Below are 23,810 nucleotides of genomic sequence, written 5' to 3'. Positions count from 1 at the left end.
TACGTAAATGTGATATTTCAGTTTTACATTTTTGCAAATGTATAAAAAATGTAGAAAAACCTGTTTTTGCTTTGTCATTATGGAGTATTGTGTGTAGATTGATGAGGGGAAAAAACGATGTAATCAATTTTAGAATAAGGATGTAATGTAACAAAATGTGGACAAAGTCAAGGGGTCTGAATACTTTCCGAATGTGCTGTATATTTAGACATAGGTTATAATGGAATGTCAGGATATTTTTTAAATATGTGTAGGTCAACAAGTCTAGGAGCCTCCTTGTAAAAACGGTTTGTTTACTCTGTGTGTCTGTGCTAGCTAGCTGGCTGTCTCTCTAGTCTGTCCTGTACATCCAGGTGGACTAGGAACACACCACTCCTCTAGCAGCATAGGGGTCATAAAGCATCCAGGAGAATAGGGATGGATGCCTTGCCATCTGTCCATGGGCACTGCCATACATTCAAATTCCCCTTTGCATCGTCATATAAAGTCATCCAAGAGAATTAAAATGAATACAGCATTAGAAAAACCTTGTGATTATCATTGTTGAATATCAAATATCTGTTAGATAGTATTATGAATTCTATGAATGATCATTTTGGTTTACATAAGTAGAGGATTGTATCATGACCATTTCCGGGAAACATGCATTTTGTTTCCAAACTTTAGTTTACAGTACAGCTGCAAAATGTTTCATTTTTTAATGGAGAAGCAACCAGCAATGACTGCTTGGCAGTCATCCCAGACTCAGTAAGGAGTAAATCCTACCTTTTACATGTGGAGGATCAGAGAGAGACAAGAGATTGAGCGTAAAGGCCAAGCTATTTCATAGGTGGGAATTTAGGGAGGTTTATTTCCAGCCGATAAGCTCGTCAATAATGATACCATAACTCTTAGCCAATACGGTAGACAACAACAGCGTCTACATCTGGTGAGGCACGGAGCCTCTTATCACGGCTATATAATGAAATGTCAGATTGTGTATGGGATGCCTAATGAAGTCAATTACAAAATGATCTGCTTCTGTAAAGCTGTACAGTTTGCCGGGTCATTGTGACAACATGTCAAGAAATGTTTCGTTCATGTTCTGCTCCTCAAATGGAAAGATTAAAGTGCTTTACCGCTCCCTGCTCCATTTATTACCCTGTCTCTGTTGTGTTTGCACCAGCCAGAGGTTATTGTGTGTGTGGGTGTCAGTGTTTATCCAGGGTTCATTGTAAGGAAGCCAGCAAACTTTAATGCTCTGTTTCTTTGAGAAAAACCTATGTCCAACAGTATCATACTTTGCTAAGCAGTTAAACACCCTTGTATTTTCTCAGACCCTGAAGGACCCCACCCTTGTATTTTCTCAGACGCTGAAGGACCCCACCCTTGTATTTTCTCAGACGCTGAAGGACCCCACCCTTGCAGCGAGAAAAGATTTCCAGAGGGAGGCAGAACTATTGACCAACCTGCAGCATGAGCACATTGTCAAGTTCTATGGTGTGTGTGTGGATGGAGACCCCCTCATCATGGTCTTTGAGTACATGAAGCACGGGGACCTCAACAAGTTTCTCAGGTAAACTGTGTCATCTGAATGCATAAGACGTGCTCAGCTCTCAACTAAGTTCTGTAAATGAGTCTTTGGGTGATGTAGTCCATGAGTATTACAAGCTGACAACTGAGGAATACTTTTCTAATGTGTGTGTTGGTGGAATTTGGAAAGTTTACTCAGCTGAATAAAGTAGAGATGTGTGGGATAAGCAAGATGTGCTCAACTCTTACTAAATTCTGTCTTTGGGTGCTGTAGCCAAGGATTACAAGCTGTCAACGGAGAAACATAATTTTTTATCATGTGTGTAGTTGGATTTGCTAAGTTTACTCAGCTGAATAAAGCAGAGAAATGTGTGAGATAAGCAAGACGTGCTAAACTCTTACTAACTTCAAAACATTTGTCTTTGGTGTAGCCCATGAGTAACACAAGCTGAGAAACAGACTTCATATATATATGTTTTTGGGGGTTGTGTAAGTTTACTCAGCTTAATAGAGGTGTGTGTCGGAGGGGGGGGGGCGCGCATCTCCCACTGTTTACCAATATCAAACTGTCTATAGACCAAACAATGAATGGAAGGTTGACTGCACCCCAGTAGTGATGTAACTGATCCACAGTACACTAACCTGCATAATGATCAGCAGTATTAGAGGTGGTCATACAATAAACCCTTTGGCCAGCAATATCATAGATGTGATCATTTCCAGAGATAAAATAAGTTATTGTCCATTTCCTCATTTCTACATACAAGTAAACAACCCTGAGGGCTTACCGCAAGCATCAGGCTGTAATTCATAGATTGCTTCCCCTCAGAGAAATGTTGTAGCGTACAAGAAACAGGAGGGAAAATACAATGTTTATGTTTTCCACTAGACCTGTCACCCAGTGCCAGCAGCAGTGACTTCCTATTCGCTACACTGTACATTAAGTAGCGATGACCTGTTAAGTGTAAAACCACAAAACACTGTGTAACGGCAGACTGCTGACTGAGCCTCCACAGACGGGGAACTGTGACTCAGATTGCAAATGAGATGGCTGATCTCCTTTATCGTTGGATATTGTTAAACCTCTGGATCCTCTGCAGTGGCAGGGAACATCGGTGCTCAATAGCAGAGGCAGATCAGGCAGACGTCGGCTTGCTGGTGGCTTTACACATGCAAATGTCATGGCTAATAGCATTTCCGTTAATGTTTCTCTGAATTAATTCATACGGAGAAGCTCCTGTTGGTTTTGTACCCAGTGGCCCTGTTCATTAATGACATTGCCAATGTTCCTGTCTCAATTAAAGGTTGACTGTAAAATGCATCTAATGCCCAACCCATTACAACTGAATAACATACTACTGTAACATACTATTCACAGCTATAATAATAATCCATTTCAAAATGCAATATGAAGTTAGTTATGGTGATTCTGTCTTGAGACAAGTTCACTAAGTCTGAGCTCAAGTCCTTATTGGTTTGATGACTTCCTCCCTCCCTCCCTCCCTCCCTCCCTCCCTCCCTCCCTCCCTCCCTCCCTCCCTCCCTCCCTCCCTCCCTCCCTCCCTCCCTCCCTCCCTCCCTCCTCCCATCCCAATCCATAGAGCCCATGGGCCCGACGCTATGATCCTGGTTGACGGACAGCCGCTGCAGACCAATGGGGAGCTAGGCCTTTCTCAGATGCTGCACATTGCCACTCAGATCGCCGCAGGGATGATGTACCTGGCCTCCCAGCACTTTGTGCACCGTGATTTAGCCACTCGGAACTGCCTGGTGGGCAACGGCCTGCTGGTGAAGATTGGTGACTTTGGAATGTCCAGGGACATCTACAGCACAGACTACTACAGGGTAAGCACCTTTGTATGTTTTATAGATAACAAATGATTTCATGTAGTAAATGTATTTGCTTGTTTGTTATATCAAGCTATACTGTACATTCATAATCGACTCAATGATGTATTTTTGGTCACCGTACAGTGTTTTTAGAGAACAGGTGGTGTTTTGACACAGTGGCTGTGGACGGTGGCCCTGCATTCACCTGCCTCATGATGATGTGTTTGTTGACCTTTACTGATACCTGCCCTGCCCTGAACTCTTTACCTTTACTAATGCACAAATGTACAAGGAGAAGTGATGCATGCTCAATATGTCTATTTGTGAAGATGTGCCACGTCTAGGGCAGAACCACTCTCGCTGTATTTTGTTTGTAGCAGAAGATTATTTCTTTGACTTCTTCCCGGTGACCAGAATATAGAGCTCGTAGCCGAGATGAGAATGGAGTTGCTGAAGCTGTGCTGGCATTACAAAGGGATTATTACTGTGGCACAGGGGATTTTCACTAGATACAGACTGTAATTGCCATTGTGAAAAAGAAGTTACATTTGCAGTAAATGTCAAATAGTCCATTGAGTCTCATCCTACTTAATGTGTTCTGCAGGCTACTTTTCCTTAATGGTACCTTCGCAATAAGCAGCTCAGTAAAATGGGTGGCAGGTAGCTTACTGGTTAGAGCGTTGGGACCAGTAACTGAAATGTCGCTAGTTGGAATCCCCGAGCCGACAAGGTGAAAAATCTGTGGCTGTGCCCTTGAGCAAGGCACTTAACTCTAATTGCTTTCCGTGACCCCACTCTCAGAGGGTGTATCAGGTGAAGTTGGGACATACAAAAATACACATTTATATTTCACACAGAAATTCGTTTTTTGCACGTCCCATCTCCCCCTGAGACACCCTCAGAGAGTGGGGTCATGTGGCTTTTCTCCTTTTAGATACTAAGGTAAGGTATAGAAAGAAAAGCCAGTGTGAGACTGATTCACCACCAGACTACTACCAGGATTGCTGGACTGCCCCCTGTTGGTCTAGCAGCATCTTTGGGACTTTGCCATTTTGGACCTGGGCATCTCTGCCAGACCAGGCCTGCTGTATGGTCCACTGACAGAGCTGAGAGATTAGGAGGTCGTAACTGCATTGGACACATTCCCTGTTGTTGAGTGATTATAAATTGGGGCGGCTGCCAAGAACATATCTCCCTGACACTGCTGACATATTGACGTCCGCTCCTCTCCTTCAGGAAAAGCAAGAAAACTGCCCTCAAGGGATATGACACAGTAAGCAAGAGCACAGTCTGAGCTGGGTTTTTTCACAGGCAGCATATCTGACAGCCCCATCTGTATAATGAAAATGATGCCCGGGCTCCCCCAAACCAAATTAGCTGTTGGTTCTCAGTCTGCAGGCAGGCACACAGATCTGACATGGCACTGTGTTTGTGAGCTGAGAAGTATGACATGGCTTCATAGACCCTGTTGGAAACGATACAACAAATAGCAAGGCTATGTGAATCTGAAAGGCAACGGGAAGTCAGGCAACCTTGACATGCACATGAATGTACATTGAGCATGGGTCATGCAGCAGTTTGAGAGGCAGCGGACAATGATAGCATGATATTACGTCATAGAGGAATGCATTTTCATTCAGATCACTGTTTAACTAACTATGCTGGGTGTATAATTCCTTTACACTTCCTCAACAGCCACTGTTGGTCAGCTGCAATGTTAATCCAACAATCCAATGCCATTGTTCCAAATGAGGAAAGCTTCATTATTATGATTCATCTGCTCTTTAGAACGTAACGACATACAGTCAGGTCCATAATTATTGGCACCCTTGATAAAGATGAGCAGAAAATACTGTACAAAACAGTATCAAAGATCCACCACCATATTTTACTGTAGGTTTGAGGTACTTTTCTGCATATGCTTCAGTTTTTCGATGCCAAACCCACCACTGGTGTGTCTGGCCAAAGAGCTCTATTTTCATGTCATCTGACCATAACGCCGCCTGGAATTTGATAAACGGTATTTGGATTGGAACCGGTGCTATGGTCAGACGACATGAAAATAGAGCTCTTTGGCCAGACACACCAGTGGTGGGTTTGGCATCGAAAAACTGAAGCATATGCAGAAAAGTACTTACAGTAAAATATGGTGATGGATCTTTGATGTTATGGGACTATTGTGCTTCCACTGGTCCTGTGGCCCTAGTTAAGGTCAACGCTATCATGAACTTCACCAAGTACCAGGACATTTTAGCCAAAACCTGGTTGCCTATACCGGGAGGATGACACTTGGCGGCAAGTGGATATTCCAGCAAGACAATAACCACAAGCACACATCAAAATCCACGAAGAAATGCTTAATTGACCACAAAATAAACATTTTGCAATGGCCATCTCAGTCTCCGAACTATAAGTGCAGACGAAGGATATCAAGGATCTGGAAAGATTCTGTATGGAGGAATGGTCTAAGATCCATCCCAATGTGTTCTCCAACTCATAAAACATTTTAGAAGTAGGCTCAGTGTCATTATCCTCGCAAGGGTAGGGTGTTGGAGTTCTGAAAACAGGGGTGCCAATAATTTTTACCCCTATCTGATCATTTTATTATTAGCTGTTAAACAACCTCTCATTCTCTGAGCAATTGTGTTAGTATGTAATAATACAATTGTCTTTTTTTTGTTGCATGCAATATGTGTATATATTTGAGTATTTTTTGCTCATCGTTATCAATGGTGCCAATAATTATGGACCAGACTGTACATAGAGGGACAGTGTTGAAAATGTATTAACAGTTGCTTCAATCAATGTATATGTTATCGTCAGTCTGATTATACAAATTAGCTATACTTTAATTTCTCTCTATATGCTAATTGTGCTATGCTTTTAAATTGTGTTGGTGTTTTTGTCATCACCCTGCCAGTTTTAATTCCGCTACAAGGGAAGACCACACTCTAATTTATATGCTTCCATGATCTGCCGTTCAACCCCAGACTGAATTGAGGGTGGTGCTTGCCAGGGAGAAGCCATTAAGATTGATTGAAATTCAATCAATTAATGTAATCTCCCAGCACACAGACACACAAACACATAAACAAGTTAACAAATACATGACTCCGAAAACCAGATCTAGTCTCCCAAGACAGACAGAGCTTCCATAACGAACACAAATCTGTCTTGCAGATACAGGTAACTGCCAAAATAAAGGAAACACTAACATAAAGTGTCTTAATTGGGTGTTGGGCCACCATGAACCAGAACAGCTTCAATGCACCTTGGCATAGAAACTACAAGTGTCTGGAACTCTATTGGAGGGATGCAGCACCATTCTTCTACGGTGAAATTCCATAATTTTTTTGTTTTTTAAATGGTGGTGGAAAACGCTGTCTCAAGCGCCGCTCCAGAATCTCCCATAAGTGTTCAATTTGGTTGAGATCTGGTGACTGAGACGACCATGGCATATGGTTTACATCGTTTTTCTTTTCATGCTCATCAAACCATTCAGTGACCACTCGTGCCCTGTGGACGGGGGCGTTGGCATCCTATGAGGGCATAGCCATTGTAGCCAAAATAATGGCCTGCCCAGACCCTATCCATGATGGGATGTTAATTGCCTAATTAACTCAGGAACCACACCTGTGTAGAAGCACCTGCTTCAATATACTTTGTATCCCTCATTTACTCAAGTGTTTCCATTATTTTGGCAGTTACCTGTACAACCTATGAATCTTGCAAATATCATAGAACTGTGGTAAGTCTTCAAAACGGTATGTGAATTTGTATCATCCTCCTGTTCTACTGTTTTGGACACCAGCCTGCATTCTAGGGTGGTGTACCATGTAGTGCCAACAACATTGGTCTGGTAGAGAACAATCTGTCCACATGAAGTCAATAGTCAGGGGTCCAGCAGAATGGAAAGGGTGTCAGGTCATTGCAGCAGGGATACCAATTCACTTCTGAGTCCCTTGCAAATGTACTGTACTAGGAGAAGTCATAGGGACTTCCCATGACATTCTGACCTGTTCCCTGTCAAGTATTGATTATGAGGTAGGGCTGGGATTGAATCAGGAGATGGGATAGTAGGGTAGAGCTATGACAAAGGTGAGGATTCGAGGTAAGAACATTTAAGTTGATTTTACAGTGAATATTAGGGTTGTCGTGTGGATTGCATGATAGACAAATAGCCCTTTCCCTAATGGGCCAGAAATGCATTAAAACTGTTATACCCTTCTCTGCACAGTACACACACATTTGAAATCTGCATCCGCCTTATTTACAATAAGCTATGGGTTATTTATATGAATGAACATGAAAACATTTGATTTTTCAAACATCCTGCACTTTTTTTCTCTTTTCAGCTTGGAAGAAGATCACTAGAGTGTGGTAGTCGTTAGGGTTACATATTCACACAGGCTTTATGGGACCTGGTCCGGCAGACTTTTTACCATAATCTCATTAATAAACCGTCATAAATCTTAAAAAAGGAGAGCAGGCGGACGAGGAGGAGGAGAAGGAGGAGGGGGAGAAGGAAGGGGTGAGTATGTTGAAGATGTTGTAAAACGGAACAACTTATTATAATGTTCAGCGGGCCAAATTTAACAAAGAAAACCAACAATACATAATTACCTGAAGGAAACTGATGCTATAATATACTGTTATTATCGATGGCAAACCGATCCTTTGTAGCTACAGTATAATTCATGTGGGAATGTAATGTAATGTTAACTTCTTTTGTATTCACATGCTCCGTCAATACCTTGACCCATAGTGAGCTCAGTGCTAATGAGCTCTGTAATTAATATGCAGCTACCACTTAAGAGTTGAAAGTAACAATAATCAGACATCCGCTATTGAAACGTCACTCTTGTTCAACTCTTCCACAGATAGGATTAACACAGTGCAATTTACATGAATAGGAAACCGATTTTGAAGCGATCCTGTTGAGTTAAAGAGGAGGGTGCAGATGATTAGTACCTCATTGTTTTACTCTTATAATATCTGGCAGTCAGACAGACAGTGGGAAGGGAATGCTGAGGGGAAGACTTCATTTATGTTGCTGCATGGCTTGAAGCTGTCAAACCTCTTTAATGGATCCTTTTTCCTTCCCTCTCTTGGCTCCATCTTCTCTTCCTCCTCCCAGCTGAGCCTCATTGACTCTTCTTCATCTTCTGTGTTACAGGGCTGTGTAGGTTTCCCTTCTTCTCAAATATTTTATAAGAAAAATACAAGTTTAAAAAAAAAAACTAGAAAAGACCATCTAGAAGTATTCGAAGTGTGTCTGCTGCATGCCTTTCGGTGAATATGTCATTAAAAAAGTATTCTTTACAGTTTCTTTCACATGTACAATAGTTTTCTTTTTTTTCTTTTTCAGTTGTGATTTAACCTTCAAATCCCTTTGAGCCGTTAGTCCAGGTCTATAACGTTGTGTGCTGACATCTGTTGTTCTCCTTCTCTCTCGCTCTCTCTCTCTCGCTTCCAGGTGGGGGGCCACACCATGCTGCCCATCCGTTGGATGCCCCCTGAGAGCATCATGTACAGGAAGTTCACTACAGAGAGCGACGTGTGGAGCTTTGGTGTGATCCTCTGGGAGATCTTCACCTACGGGAAGCAGCCATGGTTTCAACTGGCCAACAATGAGGTACTGTAACTGCATGGACAGAGGGGTTCAACTCACATTTCAGTGGTTTATATCGTAATCAAATGAAACTTTATTTGTCACATGCGCCGAATACATGTGTAGACCTTACCGTTAAATGCTTACTTACAAGCTCTTAACCAACAGTGCAGTTCAAGAATGAGTTAAGAAAATATTTACCAATTAAACTAAAGTAAAAAATGATGAAAAGTAACACAATCAAATAACAATAACGAGGCTATATACAGGGGGTACCGGTATGCAGTATGCCTGTATTTTGGGTTTAGGAATGTAATCCAATATGAAGGCTGTTGTCAGACCTCATGGGCCAAATGTAGAGATATTTCCTGTTCCGTTGGCCAAGCACACCCATCTTCGTATTCTGCCATTTTTTCTGCAATACAGTGATGATAATAAGCAACATAACCACACAATGCAGTAACGTGCATTCAGCAGTTGTTGCCTTGGCCAAGACTACCATCCAGTACAGTCTCTTACTAATCCCTAGAATGGTGCAGTGTGAGATAGGTTAATTGGCCTATTCTTAGAGTGGCCTTTGGGCTCAATATTGGACCAGAAGAGAAATCAATTAAGACGGAAATCAGGGATGGGCAACTGGCGTCCCACGGCTCCCCTTTTGAAGGCCCTCGGATCAATCCCCCCCTCAGCTTACTGTTGCGAGTTAGAATAGTAGAATACACATGGTGCAATTTCCAAATGTGGTTGTGTATTAGCAGTTCTTCTCTTGTTTTGTCAGTCACTAGGCAGGATTCCATTGACCCAGGTTTATTCGACAAAAACAATGTGATAAAGAAAAAAGAAATTGCGACGTGAAATGGAAACGGCAGCAATAGGAGACATTCTATGAAGATGGACAACATTTTTATCTGTTCGACATGGGTGGAGTTTTATTTTTAACTTTCTTTATTGCGACAAATGAGGATGGAAACTGTTTTTCAAATAAATGATGATTGCCGAATACTTTTGAAGATACAAGGGACACGTGATGTTATCATAAGCTCCACTCCACATTTTATTCTAAATGCCTTCGGCTTGCAATTTATTGAAACATGTTTTAATAATGTTTCTTTGCAGGACAACGATTGTGCTGACTTTCAAGAATGCCTGAATTGCGTCACATTTTTTTTTCTGGTTGGCTAACAAGTTTCATCATCCAATTATTTCAGATCGACAGGAGTGTAATTTTCACCATGGCGACCACGGACCGTGGCGATACGTTGATCGGCACATGAGAATTATGAGAATACGGAATATATTAGTCAATTATTGCATTTTATTCACGCTGGCTTTCGTGGGGTCTCTGAAACATAAAATGGATCGGTGGGAGGGATACAGGCTGTCAACAATTTATTAATGCGCAATTTGCCTAAATGGTTAATGAAAACACTTCAAACAAGATTTTTATTTGACACTAGGATTTTACAAAATTTTTAGATGTGATTTTACAAAATTTTTAGATGTGATGTTATTATATCCAGCAGGTTTTTATCGACACAAGATGGTTAAATGGAAACACCCTTGCAGGCAATTGCCACATCTATTTTCTATGCAAACTTTCTACATGTCAACAAAAAAACACTAGACAAGTTAATGGAAACATAACTACTCCATTAGCCCATGTCAGCAAAACATTTTTAGATTAGTAAATTAGTCTAGCGGCCAGCTATCTGAATTTAGTAATCATGGTCGAATTAGGCCGCCATTGATTTTGTTAGTCAGTCTCACTCAGACATCATATTAAAAACTGCAAACATTTCTTTCCACTCCATGGCAAAATGAGTAGAATTGCATGAAATTTGTTACAAAATTGCAAAATCGTCTCTCCGCCCCATGGCAACATATGTAGTATTGCTGCAAACTTGCTTTAAAACTGCAACGCTTTCTCTATGCCCCATGGCGAAATGAACTGAATGTCTCTCTACTGTCAAGAGTGAGGCCTTTAAAATGTGGTTATGGATGTGGGTAAGCAACTGTGGCCCCTCGTGATGAGTTCAGATTAAAGTTGCCTATCCCTGACTTAAGCAAAGATGACAAGAGAGCAGCACCTACATTATACTAGTGTGAGCTGAGCGTATTGAAATCAAATAATTCCCAGTCTCAACTCCCACTTACACACAAACACACACATGCCTTTCAGACACCATAAATCACACTCAAAGAATAAGGGGTAATAAGAGGTGAGCAGCCATTTTGTTGCAGGTCCTCTATATACAGTACATGGCAGTAATAATAATGTGCAGACATGTGCCACTGATCTTCCTCTCAAGCATAAAGACATCACACTGTAGACATTGACAGAAGCACTATACTAATATACTGTTCTGCAGCAACTTTGGTGAAATAGTGGGTTGCAATGCACAATGTAGACCACCAAACCTAAAAAGGCATGATAATTAAAATGTCAGAACAACACTGCTTGGGGTTCCAGCCAAACATCAGCATGTACAGTTTGACAGGGACATTGTTTAGCAAATTAATATATTTACGGCAGCTTTCAGCTTTTCTAACTTGTCTTATTACGTTGAGACCTGAAAAACAGCATTATAAATCAATGCTGAGGCCAGCCATAGGTAGAGAAACAACAAGGTCTCCCACGCCAGAAGTCTTTTATAAATATGAATTATGTGGAGGTGCTGTGAATGTAAATGTAACAAGGTTGGGCTGCAGTCTGGGGGGCTGTGGTGACTCACTGACTGAACGCCTGTGGAAAGAGCTCTTCGCCTTCGGGCTACAGTTGTGCAGACAGCGTATCACGCTGATGACAACACAGCCTCTCACTGTTCCTAAAATAGACACAGACCGCACAACAAAGCTATCCAACTCAATTGTAATTGTTTAACCCTAGATTTAAGTAGTCTTATTTTTTGCTAAACATGTTTCTGTATAATATGTAGGAATAAACACACCTGCTATCTAATCACAATGAGCAGCAGAGTAAAATAACATGAAAACATAAACAACATAACATAAAACTCAAAGGTGTGCCTAACTAGCATTGCAATCCCGTTATCATCCCTGACCTGTTTGTCACAGCGCAGAGTGGATTCATTGGTAATTATTGCTCATGACAGGTTACTTTGTCTTTGACTGTGGATGTGAACCTGAAGCTGTTCTCATACCCATTCAACAGAAAACACCAGATCAATAGGTTATCAATAATGTCCGATTTTCATTTCATTTTGAACATTCCATTCTCAGCTGGGGGCAGGAGCAGCCCACTTCAGTGCATTAGAGCACAAAAACTATTCCTATATCTCTCAGTATTGGCCACCATTAATTGGATATTTCATTGATGTAAAATAAAACCATACTATACCTGACAAGTACAGTATGTGTGGTTTAGGTACATTTTCCATCCATTGTCTTCCCTGTGGCTCAGTTGGTAGAGCATGGTGTTTGCAATGCCAGGGTTGTGGGTTTGATTCCCATGGGGGGCCAATACAAAAAAAAAAAAAAAAAAATGCATGAAATGAAATGTATGCATTCACTACTGTAAGTCGCTCTGGATAAGAGCGTCTGCTAAATGACTAAAATGTAAAATGTGATTGTACCCACCATTGACTATCCCATTGGTTTCCTGCATGTGGGCACAGCTGCAGGAACGACCCCACCCCCCCCCCCCTCGAGCATCCCATCTTCATGCTTGTGCGACACTTTTGATATTCTGCTTTTCCCCTGATTGTCTATGCGATTAAAATGTGGGTAAAATAAAAGTATTGTCAGAGTTTTTTGTTTCGGCTATGACATTGTAGTATAATTAATATGCAATGTTTTAGCTTAAACATGATGGGTAATCTGTTGTGTTGGATAGCAGATGTAACAGATATACTAGCCACCCCACCATTCACTTTATTAAAGCTGTGATAAAGCTGGCGTGCACACCATCCACTGCTTCCGAGTATATTACTCGCTAATGTTCAGTCTCTGGATAATAAAGATGAGCTCAGGACGAGGATCTCCTTCCAGAGAGACATCAGGGATTGTAACATACTCTGTTTCATGGAAACATAGCTCTCTTGGGATATAGGGTCCCCGTCCATACAGCCAGCTGGGTTCTCAGTACATAGCGCAGACAGGAATAAAGAACTCTCTGGGAAGAAGAAAGGCGGTGGTGTATGTTTCATGATTAACTACTCATGGTGTGATTGTGATAACATACAGAAACTCAAGTCCTTTTGTTCCCCCGACTTAGAACACCTCACAATCAAATGCTGACTGTATTACCTACTAAGAGAATTCTCTTCGGTTACAGTCACAGCTGTGTATATTCCCCCTCAAGCCGATACCACGACAGCCCTTTAAAGAACTTACCTGGACTTTATGCAAACTGGAAACCACAAATCCTGAGGCCGCATTTATTGTAGCTGGGGATTTTAACAAAGCAAATTTGAGGAAAACGCTACCGAAGTTCTACCAACACATTGACTGTAGTACTCGCTCTGGAAAAACATTGGACCATTGCTACTCAACTTTTTGAAATGCCTACAAGGCCCTCCCCCGCCCTCCCTTCGGCATATCTGATGACAACTCCATTTTGCTCCTCCCTTCCTAGAGGCAGAAACTCAAACAGGAAGTACCCGTGCTAAGGTTTATTCAACACTGGTATGACCAATAGGAATCCATGCTTCAAGATTGTTATGATCATCCTGGAAGCCTCTTAGAATAACATTGACGAATACATGGATATGGTGACTGAGTTCATCAGGAAGTGTATCGGAGAAGTTATACCCACTGTGACTATTAAAACCTACCCAAATCAGAAAACGTGGATAGATGGCAGCATTCATGCAAAACTGAAGGCGCGAACCACCGCATTTAACCATGGCAAGGTGACTGGGAATATGGCAGAATACAAACAGTGTAGTTATTCCCTCCATAAGGCAATCAAACAGGCAAAAAATCAGTACAGAGACAAAGTGGAGGCGCAATTCAACGGCTCAGACACGAGACGTATGTGGCAGGGTCCACAGACAATCACGGACTACAAAGGGAAAACCAGCCACATTGTGGACACCGACGTCTTGCTTCCGAACAAGCTAAACACCTTCACCCGCTTTGAGGATAACACAGTGCCACCGATGCGGCCCGCTATCAGGACTATGGGCTCTCCTTCTCCGTGGCCGACATGAGTAACACATTTAAGCGTGTAAACCCTCGCAAGGCTGCCGCCTCAGACGGCATCCCTAGCCACGTCCTCAGAGCATGTGCAGACCAGCTGGCTGGAGTATTTACGGACACGTTCAATCTCTCCCTATCCTAGTCTGCTGTCCCCACATGCATCATGATGTCCACCATTGTTCCTGTACCCAAGAAAGCAAAGGTAACTGAACTAAATGACGATCCCCATAGAAATCAATTCTGTAATCATGAAGTGCTTTGAGAAGCTAGTTAAGGATCATATCCCCTCTACCTTACCTTACCTGACACCCTAGACTCACTTCAATTTGCTTACCGCCCTAATAGATCCACAGACGATGCAATCGCCATTGCACTGCACACTGCCCTATCCCATCTGGACAAGAGGAATACCTATGTAAGAATGCTGTTCATTGACTATAGTTCAGCCTTCAACACCATAGTACCCTCCAAGCTCATCATTAAGCTTGGGGCCCTGGGTATACACCCGGCCCTGTGCAACTGGGTCCTGGACTTCCCGACGGGCCGCCCCCAGGTGGTGAATGTAGGAAACAGCAACTCCACTTCGCTGATCCTCAACACTGGGGCCCTAGAGGATGCTAGTGCCAACCGTTCCACCTGCGGTGTACAGAGGTGGGAGGAGGAGAGGAGCACAAAGAGACGGAAAAAACAGCTCAGGAGACATACAACCATGCCTGCCCCTGCCAACACAGACTGCATATGCCCCACCTCCAATAAAGTTTGTGGATCTCAGATTGGACTCTACAGTCACCAAAGAATTCACCGTTAACTCAAAGTGGAAGTCATCATCAAATACGATGGACAACCATAAGCACTACGTAATTAAAACTAGGCCTGATTACGAACAATGACAAGACAGTCTACAGGGAGGAGGTGAGGGCCCTGGGAGAGTGGTGGCAGGAAAATAACCTCTCACTCAACGTCAACAAAACAAAGGAGCTGATCGTAGACTTCAGAAAAATTTATTTGGCTTGGCCCCTAAAACCCTCACAAACTTTTACAGATGCACAATTGAGAGCATCCTGTTGGGCTGTGTCACCGCCTGGTACGGCAACTGCAGTGCTCTCCAGAGGGTGGTGCTCTCTGCCCAACGCATCACCGGAGGCAAACTACCTGCTCTCCAGGACACCTACAGCAACCCGATTTGTGAAATTGATGATCCCGCCCCGTTTCACTCCATTCACCTTGCTTAGAGGTCCTCTTTATTAAGCCGTACTTCATCTTCATGCAATTTCGTTCCGCTACTGAACGAAGAGCAAAGGGTTTCAACACAAGACAAGATGAAGGAGAGACTAGTCTCATCAGAGGTCATATTAAAAATAATTGTTATCTATTTATTCAAGACAGGAGAAACATAGTGTTTCAGTTGATAATAAAACATCACTTATAGGAATGGATAATTGTTTACAAATTGCTAGCAATCCCATAAAGCCATCGCCGAAAACCACATTTTCATCTTGTTCTGTGGTTTGGTAACGTTTCGCAGCAGAGCCTTCAACCACAAGGGGGCACTGCGATACCTCTTCGTTGTGAACGTCCCCCATTGAAATGAATGACGCAACGGACTCCTCAGATGTAATGTGAATGGGGCATTAGTGGTCCTCGTCTGTCTTTCAGTCCATATCCAACTGATGGTCTACTAATCTCCTAATGTGTAGCGTACCTTCTAGCAAGCTAGTTAAATCCATCCACAAAGAACTTGATATAATCACTTATTCAACAGTGCACTCTGAACAGTGAACAATGATACGATGTAGCCTAACAACATCACACGGAAACAGCAGAGATGTGATATTGTTTTGTGCTATAGAAGCACTGGTCCTCTTACATTTTTATTCCAGCTGGCCAAAAAAAAATGAATATTAGGAGGAAAATGGCTGTCTGCTCTGCCATTGTTCTCCTTCACACAAGAGCTCTATCTAATAGCAACCCTAGAATGTTTGACTAAACAGTACATTCTTGTGCTAGGTTGCTATAAGATGGAAATTGGAAAATAATGGACCCACGATGTGGTGTATATATTTAATGTATTACTTAAATGGTGACCACAGCCCTTCTGTAAATACATTTCAATTGTGTTTCCACCCTGCTCCATTGTAATTCCATTTCCAATTTGGCTAACAGTGCAGCTTTAGGCTTTACCTGCCCCCCCAGGAGGCCAATCGAATGTTCTGCAACCTTATTGTGACATGTATTGATAACAACCTATACAGCTCATACACTCCTAATTCCCACCATACCCCAGAGGGATCACATGTAAAATGATACATGTCCCGATTTACATCAGCAGGCAAGTCTGACAACACTGCATCGGTGTGTTTGTTTATGCGCACTGCATAACCTTTCACTTTTAAATATTCCTTATGACCTGGTCATTGTGCCCATGTAATTACAACAGTACACATATTGTGGTGTTATAGCCTGGGGGATGCTAATAAAGGTGATTAAGCAAAACATAATTCTGCCTGTAAATGTCTCGTGGTGCTCTTGGTAAACAGTATAATACTCTAAATTGGGTTGTGACCTCTTTCTCTCTCTCTCGCCCCAGGTCATCGAGTGTATTACGCAAGGACGGGTTTTGGAGAGGCCACGAGTTTGTCCCAAGGAGGTGTATGACATCATGTTGGGTTGCTGGCAGAGGGAGCCCCAGCAGAGGCTGATCATCAAGGATATCCAGAAAATCCTCTATGCCTTGGGCAAAGCCACGCCTGTCTACCTGGACATCCTGGGCTAGTGTACGTTGGGGTTTGTCTATCTGTCTGTTTTTCTGTCTGTCTCTACCCAACAGATGAACAAAACCCCAGGAATAACCCAAACAACGAGCACCTTATTGCTCCACTGTCAAACACCTACAAAATGGGGATGGACTTAAGTGCCTGCTACTCCTTTCGATACACTGGATAACAGTATTTAAAAAAGCACTTTTACATTTTGTTTACCTGCATTTAAAATTGTACAGTTACTGAATACTGTATGAAGAGGACATTATTTCTTTTTTTGGTAAAAACAGCCTACTTAAAGTATCACAAAAAAAAAAAATGCTAGAAAATGACTCAATTACAAAAAGTACACAAAAAAAAGCTGAAAACCCTGGAAAAATGGTTTGCTTTTGGTATCCTGACAGCTTGACAGAAGATCAAACTCCCAGGTGATTTTCTTTTTCATTTTATAAATATATATTATATATATTTTTTATTTATTTTTATTTTCAAAGTGTGGATATCTGCCATGTTTCTTGCTAAGGGTACTGTATGTCACCTGTTGGAGATGACCTCTTGTTATTGGCAAGTCAGACAATTGGCTGGGACTTTTTGAAGAAAGCCTTACTGCACTCCGATTGGCTGGATCTATTCTCTGACTCTGGATCCGACAAGGCGATTGGCTACTGAGAGGAAACAGCTTTTCATTGAGATGTGGAACTCATAGGAAAGACAGAGCCAACAATCAACACAGTCATCTTAATTTAAAATTGAATGTATATACTGTAAATTTCTATGTCACAAAAATATGTTAACTTATTTCATTTCCTATTTAGATTATTTTAGTTTCTTGGTGTGTTGTAATGGTGAGTGAATCCTATAGATATTTTGATAATCTTTCATTTGTGTTACTATTTTCTTCACCTGGTCAGTGTGTTGTTTCTGTTGCTTTTAATGAATTTAATCGACTTTATTTAGAGTCTTATTATTTGATTTGGATATTTGATTACAATGTGACCTTACGAGTCAGGATGTTAGGTTGAGACATGAACAGGAAGTAGACTGTCAGTAGCGTAATCATGATGTGAGCTTAGACAGACTGAGCAGGATGCATACAGTTACAGTATGAATTTATGATGATCTTACATAGCGCCCCACTTCCCCTCATTCCAGCTCACTGTTGTTCTTTCAGTGTAATCTAGGCTTAGATTTGCTCTCAGCCCCACATTCTGTATCACCATGTATCTCATGTACATCTAGCCAGAGCAAAGAGCTATAGCTATGATATAGCATTATAAGCTGTCACCGGCTGTGTTCTGAAAATTACATTTATATGGCATTGTATTATACTTCATCTTGTTTTCCAGGTTGTGGATAATGTTATTCTACTGCCTTCAGATAGTCATGACCCTGATGTTTCAATTTCTGCAGTTTATACAGGAAATGCGCTACTAGACACTATACATTCATATAATAGTAGTAACTGCCTCTCATTTTCCATTCTCTGTACACGTACATTCAAGTTAAAGCATTACTGTAATGCAGGCTTGAGAATGTTTTCTTCTCTCAATGTGCGCAAGATTTCTGCAAACGATCCTTTATCTTTCTCAGCTCTCCCAATGTTAAACAATAGCAAACATGGCAGACCACAGTGACGTGAATTATTCATTACGTATTAGTGATGGAGCACTCTGTAGCTATGGGGGCTGTTTGGAACATTACGCTGTGATGACAAACACTGGGGCTTTGGGAGAAAGTGCTCCTCTCTCACGCTCACTCTCTCTACCGCTCTCTCTCTCGCTCTCGCTCTCCTTCGCTCTCTCCTTCTCTCGCTCTCCTTCGCTCTCTCTCCTCTTGCTTACGCTGAGTAATGTAATCATTCAAGGTTGTGTTTAGTCTCAATAACACCCCAATGATAAATCCATAATTATTCAATGCTGAGCCAAACTGGCACCATGTTTTGCCTATCTGCATTTTTTTAACAAGGTGATATATTATTATGTGATCAATTTCATATTAACGTTTATGTACAGAATCATTTGCCTACTTCAACAAAAATGTATTTTAAAAGCTTCAATATGAATTATCTGGTCAAACTTACAAATACTGTACTTTTCTTTCAAATTAAAAGTTCCTTCACGTTAGAATGGCGAGATACTCAAAGTTTTCTCATCTTTTTTAGCAAGAAGTTGAAAAGTAGTTTTCCCATCTTCTACCTAATCACAACATCAAAAAAATACTCTTCACCTTAATCTCTGAATTCACATCGACAAAGTTTCCTAGGTGCATCTGGCTTGGAAGGGAAAGTGACAGGAACATTTGTTGGTCTGGTTTCCTATTTTATTCCTTGAGAGATCCAGTCATTCTCTCTGTATGAACGAGCAGGGATGGGGAGGATTTCAGAAGCTTTCAAAGACCGGTGTGTGACTCTGACATACTGTAGTTATGTATGATAAGATGCCTCTTCCTTTAATATTCCTGTCGTGTTTTGAGGCCTGCTGCTTCCTGCTGTCTGCATTCAATGACTTTACAATTCACCCGGCTGGCTGTATGAGTCCTGAGCTCCCACACGAAGTCATGGAGATTTCCCCTGGTAGAGCACCACAGTACACTCCTCTCCTCCAGCCTGTGATTGTGGCTCCACTGGTAAACAATTCTGCCCTCTTCCTCTCCTAACACCTCCTCCATGGATGAGTGCACAAATTACGGACTGGTTATAATTGAAAAAAAAAAAGCCATTAGGGCGACTTAGGAGATTTTACACATCATATGCAGTGCACAGAGACTATTAGTGCCAGATTAGGTCCTAATTGGAAGGAAACAGACATGTCACTTCTGAGGTTGTTACCCAAGCTAAGCTCCTATAGGAAACAACAGACTCAGAGCCTCATGTATTAACCATTTCCACACTGGATTGAGAATGTAGCTCAGTTGGTAGAGCATGGCTCTTGCAATGCTAGGGTTGTGGGTTTGATTCCTACAGGGGACCAGTATGAAAATGTACACAGTGGTTCTGGATAAGCCTGTGTACTAATGACTAAAATGTAAACGTACCAGAGTAAACCTTGACGGGAGGAGCTTATAGGTACCGCAAGGCAACCACAATGTAAAGGACAGTGCACATTGATAGTCTATACTATCATATTCAAATTAACTATAAAATAGTTTGATAAACAGTATTGCATAATGAGTTCCTGAAATAAAATGTGTTTACATTACCCTCCTTTATAGCCCCCTTGGAATGTGCTGTATAAATCCCAGTGTAGGGGACGTTGTGTTTCAGAATGTGTCAAGACATCATGGCTCTTGCCACTGTATCCTCAGGATGATTCTCATCATTAGGTGTGTGACTTGACTGAAAGGCCAGAGCCAAGCATTTTACACTCCATTTACCTTGAAGCTGATCAATGCTCAATGACCCATGGACAGAGTACGCTTTAGTGCTGATGGTAGCAACGGGAGGGGGATAGACTGTGGACGGGGCGGGGCAGGAGACTTTGGGTGGACGACTGAGGGGAGAGAGAAGTGGAGGGCGACATGTCTTTATGTGAAGTCAATGTCTTATTTATCCATCAGAGAGAAAATAGATGAATTAGTTGATTCTAAGAATACCGGAGATGACCTCAGCGTATGACTAAGCAGAGAGGTAACTAAGTAAAGTAACTGTGACCGGTAAGGGGTGACAGTGGACAAGCGCCTAAGGTTGCGACTCTAATGAGTTGACCTTGCAGAAATGGGGGAAAATTACCAATGAAAGGAGGTTTTGGCTCCAGCTTTTAGATATCCTTTAAATACGATGGCCTGGCTGGGGGGTAATCGCTTGAGGTCAGTTGAGGAGGCAGAGCAGAGCTGGGATAATGCAGTGAAGGTCGTATGCTTAGCATGTTTCAGCCCAGTAATATAGCGCTGTCTATTGGCCAGAGAGGAGAACAGAGCTGGCTGCCGGTGTCGTGTTATGGCTGCTGCAGTGAAGAGGCCGACGATTGATGAGGGGTTTAAGACCTTAATCATGATGGGGAGGAGTGAGGAGGGAGGCAGGAAAGCGGAACATTGCAGTTGAAATGAGCTCTCTTTGAGCACTTCATAACCCAGGGCTCCGTGGAGCTAGCCTGCTACAGCAGCACTCCTCTGCTATCTCCGCCTGTCCCCACACACACAGCAGGAACGTCAAGTTTACACCAAAAACATAGTCTAAGATCCTTTTTTGTTTCCAGCTTACCAAATTTTTGTGTTACTTTCGTCATGTTTGGGAGGGTAATGTTACTGAATTATGGATAGGAGGAATATCTAATGTACTTGATGGAGTCCGTTTGCATCAGCGCTGGCGTTGCAGAACAGCCATCCTAGCAACAACAGGTAGTTATCCCCTCTCTCCTTCCCTGCATGATAAATTATTTTTGACCTACCTTCAAAGCATTTAATTAAAATGTCCTTATCTGATTTTAGAAACGCTCCTTTAGTTATGAGACTATAAACCGGCAGTTATCCCTCTTATCTTGGAGACGAGTACAACCATACAGGTTCAGAAGAGGGGTTTTGAAGAACAGTCAAAAGTAGATTTTGTGATGCCATCTTCCGCCAGATGTTATTCCTATGACAGATAACTATGACAGTTGTTTCAAAAGCAGTTTCACACATTTTTGTCTTGACTTAGTGTCGCATGGTTTTGTTGGCCTAGACTGATTGAAAGAACGAGCCACAGTTGATCAGACTGTTGTCCCAGATGCATGCAGACACAGCACTAATACCACATGCATTATATCATGACAAAACATGAGAAAACAGAATATATCCTCTCAGAAACATAAAAGAGGAGTGTAAAATGAAGAGAAAATGAGAAAATCCTGCCATGTACAGTCTTGCATACTCTCACAAAAACGGCAAACCTGACTCCATTTCCTGGAGGGAGGGATGAAATTGACTGCAGCGTTAAGACTTCAGATGGGATGTCACCCAGGAGCAATCTCCTGCGCTGTCAGCAGACTTTGACATCTAGATTAACCTTGGTGCTGAGTTTTCGGAGTCTCATTGGAATGCAAAAAGCATCTCCAGCCCTCCAATCCAGGGCTCTGACTGCACTGCCCACCCTCACACCCACCTCCTCGCCTCGTATCCCCCGTGTTCTGTGTGTGTGTGTGTGCGCCTCTCTTTAGGAGATCTGAGGGGTTGTTTGTGCTCACTGAGTGGGAGGGGATGTGGGAATGCTGGAACGGATGCGATGAACAAACACCTACCTCCTCTGCCCCTGCCCCTGGCTTTGCCTGGCTGGCTGCTACAGTGGGAAGGGGTAGGCCAGAGGGCCAGTGCCGATAGCTGTGTTTAGGGACCTGACTATTTGGGGATTTCTCTCTCTCCGTTGATTACAGGACCAGTAGTTTATCTGTTTTTCCAGCACTGAGAGAGGATGTACATCACAGAGAGAGGATGTACATCACAGAGAGAGGATGTACACCACAGAGAGAGGATGTACACCACAGAGAGAGGATGTAGATCACAGAGCGAGGATGTACATCACAGAGAGAGGATGTACACCACAGAGAGAGGATGCACACCACAGAGAGAGGATGTACACCACAGAGAGAGGATGCACACCACAGAGAGAGGATGTACACCACAGAGAGAGGATGCACACCACTGAGAGAGGATGTACAACACAGAGAGGGGATGTACACCACAGAGAGAGGATGTACATCACAGAGAGAGGATGTACACCACAGAGAGAGGATGTAGATCACAGAGAGAGGATGTAGATCACAGAGAGAGGATGTACACCACAGAGAGAGGATGTACATCACAGAGAGAGGATGTACACCACAGAGAGAGGATGTACACCACAGAGAGAGGATGTAGATCACAGAGAGAGGATGTACATCACAGAGAGAGGATGTACATCACAGAGAGAGGATGTAGATCACAGAGAGAGGATGTACATCACAGAGAGAGGATGTACACCAGAGAGAGAGGATGTACATCACAGAGAGAGGATGTACACCACAGAGAGAGGATGCACACCACAGAGAGAGGATGTACACCACAGAGAGAGGATGCACACCACAGAGAGAGGATGTACACCACAGAGAGAGGATGCACACCACTGAGAGAGGATGTACAACACAGAGAGGGGATGTACACCACAGAGAGAGGATGTACATCACAGAGAGAGGATGTACACCACAGAGAGAGGATGTACACCACAGAGAGAGGATGTAGATCACAGAGAGAGGATGTACACCACAGAGAGAGGATGTACATCACAGAGAGAGGATGTACACCACAGAGAGAGGATGTACACCACAGAGAGAGGATGTAGATCACAGAGAGAGGATGTACATCACAGAGAGAGGATGTACATCACAGAGAGAGGATGTAGATCACAGAGAGAGGATGTACATCACAGAGAGAGGATGTACACCAGAGAGAGAGGATGTACATCACAGAGAGAGGATGTACACCAGAGAGAGAGGATGTACACCACAGAGAGAGGATGTAGATCACAGAGAGAGGATGTACATCACAGAGAGAGGATGTACACCACAGAGTGAGGATGTACACCACAGAGAGAGGATGTACACCACAGAGTGAGGATGTACACCACAGAGAGAGGATGTAGATCACAGAGAGAGGATGTAGATCACAGAGAGAGGATGTACATCACAGAGAGAGGATGTACACCACAGAGAGAGGATGTACATCACAGAGAGAGGATGTAGATCACAGAGAGAGGATGTACACCACAGAGTGAGGATGTACACCACAGAGAGAGGATGTACACCACAGAACAATGAGCAAAGAGAGAAGCAGTGAAAAATCTTAAAACCTGTTTTACTGTGTCGCCAATCTATTATTCAGTCCTCTTTCTCTGTTTAGTCAGCTTGCAGAGGACCTTTATGTTTTCACCATGATTACAACCCGGAGCATTTCTATTTAAATGGTCTTCACCTTTAATTGGTTTGCTTAAC

General features: G+C 42.5%; 1 protein-coding gene across 10 annotated transcripts in view; it reads left to right on the top strand.

The window, feature by feature from the left end:
* ntrk3a (neurotrophic tyrosine kinase, receptor, type 3a) overlaps window positions 1-19,014 on the top strand; it is a 287,024-nt gene extending 268,010 nt beyond the window's left edge. For 2 of the 10 annotated variants that reach the window (XM_014124431.2, XM_014124429.2), the window contains 5 exons: window positions 1,317-1,555; window positions 3,114-3,357; window positions 8,519-8,524; window positions 8,819-8,977; window positions 16,701-19,014. In XM_014124431.2, coding sequence (XP_013979906.2) covers window positions 1,317-1,555; window positions 3,114-3,357; window positions 8,519-8,524; window positions 8,819-8,977; window positions 16,701-16,886 — 834 coding nt within the window. In that variant the 3' untranslated portion in view covers window positions 16,887-19,014. Of the gene's footprint in view, window positions 1-1,316; window positions 1,556-3,113; window positions 8,635-8,818; window positions 8,987-16,700 lie in introns of those variants that run through there. The other 8 variants (XM_014124435.2, XM_014124434.2, XM_014124433.2 and 5 more) reach the window with 7 other exon arrangements.
* The last annotated feature ends 4,796 nt before the right edge of the window (window positions 19,015-23,810 follow it).

This window comes from Salmo salar, chromosome ssa10 (genome assembly GCF_905237065.1).
Source record: "Salmo salar chromosome ssa10, Ssal_v3.1, whole genome shotgun sequence".
Lineage (NCBI taxonomy): Eukaryota > Metazoa > Chordata > Actinopteri > Salmoniformes > Salmonidae > Salmo > Salmo salar.
The sequence above is the reverse complement of the archived record's forward strand: the minus strand, read 5'-3'. Positions and strand labels throughout refer to the sequence as shown.